This window comes from Balaenoptera musculus, chromosome 3 (genome assembly GCF_009873245.2).
Source record: "Balaenoptera musculus isolate JJ_BM4_2016_0621 chromosome 3, mBalMus1.pri.v3, whole genome shotgun sequence".
Lineage (NCBI taxonomy): Eukaryota > Metazoa > Chordata > Mammalia > Artiodactyla > Balaenopteridae > Balaenoptera > Balaenoptera musculus.
The window spans coordinates 43,023,437-43,027,988 of record NC_045787.1 but is presented as its reverse complement, the minus strand read 5'-3'; the positions used below and the strand labels follow the sequence as shown (position 1 = coordinate 43,027,988).

General features: G+C 44.2%; 1 protein-coding gene across 1 annotated transcript; it reads left to right on the top strand.

Moving 5' to 3' along the window:
- The first annotated feature begins 530 nt into the window (after window positions 1-530).
- LOC118892481 (mitotic-spindle organizing protein 2-like) lies at window positions 531-3,739 on the top strand. Its single transcript, XM_036847266.1, is given in 4 exon segments — window positions 531-654; window positions 2,192-2,275; window positions 3,268-3,489; window positions 3,492-3,739. Coding segments are annotated over 4 exon segments (678 nt in total).
- Window positions 3,740-4,552: the final 813 nt, after the last annotated feature.

Genomic DNA, 4,552 nt, shown 5'->3' with positions numbered 1-4,552 from the left:
ATCTTACATTATTTGATCTAAGGATAATCAAAATGAATAGGGCTATGGTCAGATCAAAGTGGGTTTTCAACACATGCAACACCAAAACTAAATGGGGTAATTTAATACTGCCTAATATAATATTCAATATTCATGGAGTGCTTCCCTCAATTTTCTCAGACGAAGTTATTATTCTCTCTAAAGGACAAATCTGAATAAAGAAACCACCACAGATGCTATTGCATATCAGCTTTAACACCTGGAAATTCTTACCATATGTGAACCACTTTTCAAAGACATTCATTCATTCATTCTATAATCACTTGTAGAGTGCCTATGAGACACTGTGTTAGGCAGTGAGAATACAAAAGCAAATGAAAAGAAAACAAGAAATGATTGGTCCCTTACTGATTGTTTGGGTGGCAAAGAATTGAGAAAAGAGACCTACAGAAGAAGTGAGACAATTAAAATTACTAAATAGTGGGATACACGCTATGATTGAGGTACATGGAAGGTAAAATGGGAATTTGGGGTAAGGAGAGCATACGGCAATGATGGGTGAGATTTGGGAAAACTTCCTAGAGCAGGTGAATCTGAAAAATAGTAAGACCCAGGCAAAGGTAGACTGCAAGGACATTCCAAACAGAAGTGGGCAGGAAATGCAAAAATCCAGAAGTAAGAAAGAGCATCTTGTGGTTCCAGAATTGCAAGGGGCTTAGTATGACTAGAGATTATATGAGAGCTGGAGAATGATAAGAGATGAGGCTGGAGAGATGAGTAGACACCATATCGTATCATCATAAAAGACACCTGTAGGCCATTGTAGTGGGTTGAGGAGTATTCCCCCCAAAATTCATATTTACCTGGAACCTCAGAATGTGAGGTTATTTAGAAATAGGGTCTTTGCTGATGTAATTAGCTAAGGATCTCAGATGAAGTCATTCTGGATTTAGGGTGGGCCCTGAATCCAGTGACTGGTGTCCTTACAAGAAGAGGAGAGGACTCAGACACACAGAAAAGAAGGCCATGTGAAGATGAAGACAGAGTTTGGAATGATACAGCTCAAGCCAAGGAATGCCAAAGATTGCCAGGAGTCATCAGAATCTAGAAAAATGTGAGGAGGTATGCTTCCCAAGAGATTTCAGAGGAAGCATGGCCGTGCCAACATCTTGATTTTGGACTTCTAGCCTCCAGAACTGTAAAAGAATAAACTTCCGTGGTTTTAAGTCATGAAGTTTGTGGTAATCTGTTATATCAGCCCTGGGAAACTAATATAGTCATAATAAGGAGTTTGAATTGACATACAGACACCTTGACATGTCAGGTGTCAGCCTTGACATGTTCTATGAAAAGATTTAAGTACAGAAGTGACGTTATCATATTGATACTTTAAAAAGGTCACTCTGGCTGCAGTGTAGAGGATGGATGTGAAGAAAGAGAGACTGAATATAGGGACACATTGGAAGGACCTAGGAAAGGGCAGCCTTAACTAGAGAAGTGAGGGAGGGGAATGAAGAGAAGTGGCAAGATTTGGGAAATATTAGAAAAGTAGACTTGACAGAACTTCATCATTATTTCTTAGATGTGAGGGTGTGTGAAGAGTAAAAAGTCAAGGACTATCGACGTACAGCCTAGCTTTCCCACAATGCGTTCAAAAAAGCATCTGTTCTCATCTACAGATCCAGCTAAGGCAGAGGACATAGGCAGACATGTTTGCACCACTTGAGTTGGGTAGGTTGGGGCAATCTGACTCTCTCCTGGTATGAACAGGGAAATGCTGTTGTGAGCTTGCCCTGAAAGGTCATGCTGGATTGGTGTTAGTCTTAGTGAGCCATATATTAGCAGAAAAATCTAGTTCACAGAGGGAGGAAACAAAGGAAAGCCAAAAGAATAAAAACTTAAAAAAAAATTCAAGTGAACTTGGGAGATAGAGATTTTGAGGAGATTCCTTTGAGACCTGATTATAATTCTTATAAATGCCTTCCATGAAATTATCCTTAAGCATATGATAAATCTTCTTTTTACTTGCAGTATCGAGTGGCTTTTCTGTTTTGTAATCATACTATCTCATGCCATCACATCAGATCTCTGGCATGGATCACTAGATAGATGGCAGTACCATTTATCAAGAGGGAAGGATGGGAGGAAAAACAAGTTTTGAGGAAAAATTATGAGTTCAGATTTGGACATTTTGCCTTTGTGGTGCCTCTAGGACATCTAGGCAAGTCCAGTGTGGACACAGAAGACCTTATCAGAATGTTTTGGACCAGAGTTCAACGCTGGAAGCCATCTCCCGGTAAAGATTAATTGGTGCCATTTTCTTCCAGGGTAAGTGGGAAAAGAAGGCTAAGGACAGTGGGAAGTCTGACATCTGAAGGACTTCTCTATTCCAGAAAGAAAGAGGAATCTGCAGAGGAGGCTAGGAAGGAATGGCCAGAAAAGTAGAAGAATAGTCAGGAAAAGTGTGAGGGTGGAGTCCAAGAAAGTGGAGAAAGGAAAGCATTTCAAGGAGATCAAGAGCATCAGATGCTGTGTGAGTGCCCTGTTTTTCGGCAAGGAAGAAACCGCTGCTGACTTTGGCAAGAGGAGATTTGGGGAAGTAATGGGGGTGGAGGAAAGATTATGAGTGGAAACAATAGATTATGTTTTCAGTGGGCTGGCTGTAATGAGAAGAAAAGACATACAGAGGTAACGAGAAGGGAACATAGGATAAAGGGAGGTGTCTGTTCGACTAAGATGGGAGAGACTTAAGCCTGTTGACAGACTGAAGTCAGTTGATAGAATTTAATGATAATTGAGAATCATCCATTAATGACTCAAGGTCTGTAGGAATGTGGGAGGGATAGATGCAATGCCTAGTTGAATAATTACCAACTTTCACGGTGGTGAAAGGGAATGGGAATAGAGTTGTTTTTTTTTTTTTTAAGTACAGATTATTTTTTAAACTTATTTATTTATTTATCTATGGCTGTGTTGGGTCTTCGTTTCTGTGCGAGGGCTTTCTTCAGTTGCGGCAAGCGGGGGCCCCTCTTCATCGCGGTGCGCGGGCCTCTCACGATCGCGGCCTCTCTTGTTGCGGAGCACAGGCTCCAGACGCGCAGGCTCAGTAATTGTGGCTCACGGGCCTAGTTGCTCCGCGGCATGTGGGATCTTCCCAGACCAGGGCTCGAACCCGTATCCCCTCCATTGGCAGGCAGATTCTCAACCACTGCGCCACCAGGGAAGCCCGGGAATAGAGTTTTCTAAAAAAAGGCAAGAATGCGGGCACGCACCCTCCGCCGTCCGCAGAGGGCGGCGCCGGGCGCGGGGCCCGGGCCGGGGCGCCCCCGAGGCTGGAGGCGGGCCTGCAGAAGCTGGCGCTGCGGCGGAAGAAGGTGCTGGGCGCCGAGGAGATGGAGCAGTTCAAGCTGGCGCAGGCGGCGGGCGGTGCCATGGACCCCGACGTGTGCAAGATCCTCGTGGACCTGCTGGAGCTGAACGTGGTGCCCCTCACCGTCTTGCAGATGCTCAGTGCTTGTGCACCGAGCAGAGGCTGGCGAGGGAGCCCCAGGACCCCGCGGCCGCGCCCCTGCCCACGCCCGGCGTGCCTGAGACCCGAGGGAGAAACAAAGGCAGCGGTGCCTTCGGCGGCGGAGGCCCGGCGCTGCCAGAACGCGGCGTCCGGGAAGGATCCGGCCAGAGGATGCCCCGCCGACCCAGCGCCACCAGGCTGCCCAAGCGGGGTGGGCCGGGGAAGAGCCCCGCGCGGAGCAGCACCTGAGCGGGAGGCCTCGCACGGGCCCACCGCGGGCCACCAGCCTCGCAGGCAGGCTGCTCCTCCCGTTGGTAATAAACCTCTTTGAAAACCTGAAAAGAAGAAAAAAAGGCAAGACTGCAGATAAATTTGTTGACAAGAGGTAAAAAGCAGAGGAATTTTTTCCTGATGATTTCTAATTTGGCTCTGTATAGTAAAATTAGGTACTAGAAGTTGAATCTGTGCAGAGGAAACGTACCAGAAAGGTATTTTGGAACTATAAATTATCTAAGAATCCCTACCCACCCTCCAGACTAGTTCCAAATGTGAAACAAATGTGAGTACTTGCAATCACTTAGGAAGTGACCTATAGAAGGGAAAATAACTTCTGGGGTCACCAAAAATATATATAAACCTAAACTGGTTCTTTGTAAAGATAAATTAAAATACAAACACAGATGCACACACACACATATATACACATACATATGTATACACATACCACTTTAAAGTTTGAAAAAGGAGATATGGTAGAAGTCAGAAGAGTTATACAAGAATATTTTGTGCACTCCGTGGTAATAAACTGAAAATCTAGAGAGAAGGAATTTTTTCTAGCAATATATAAATAACTAAAAGTTAAAAATCTCCAAATAGCAATATCATAGGAAGTATTGGACAAGTTAAATCTACTGCTTAAAAAAAGGTACCAGCCTCTCTTTTCTATTTGAACTGTGTTTTAAGGTAACTAAATAGTTGATAAGGGAAGATTCTTTGTTGAGGAATTTTAGTTAATAAATGCAGAAGGAATGATAGAATAAGAAAGTCACCATTTTTGTAAAC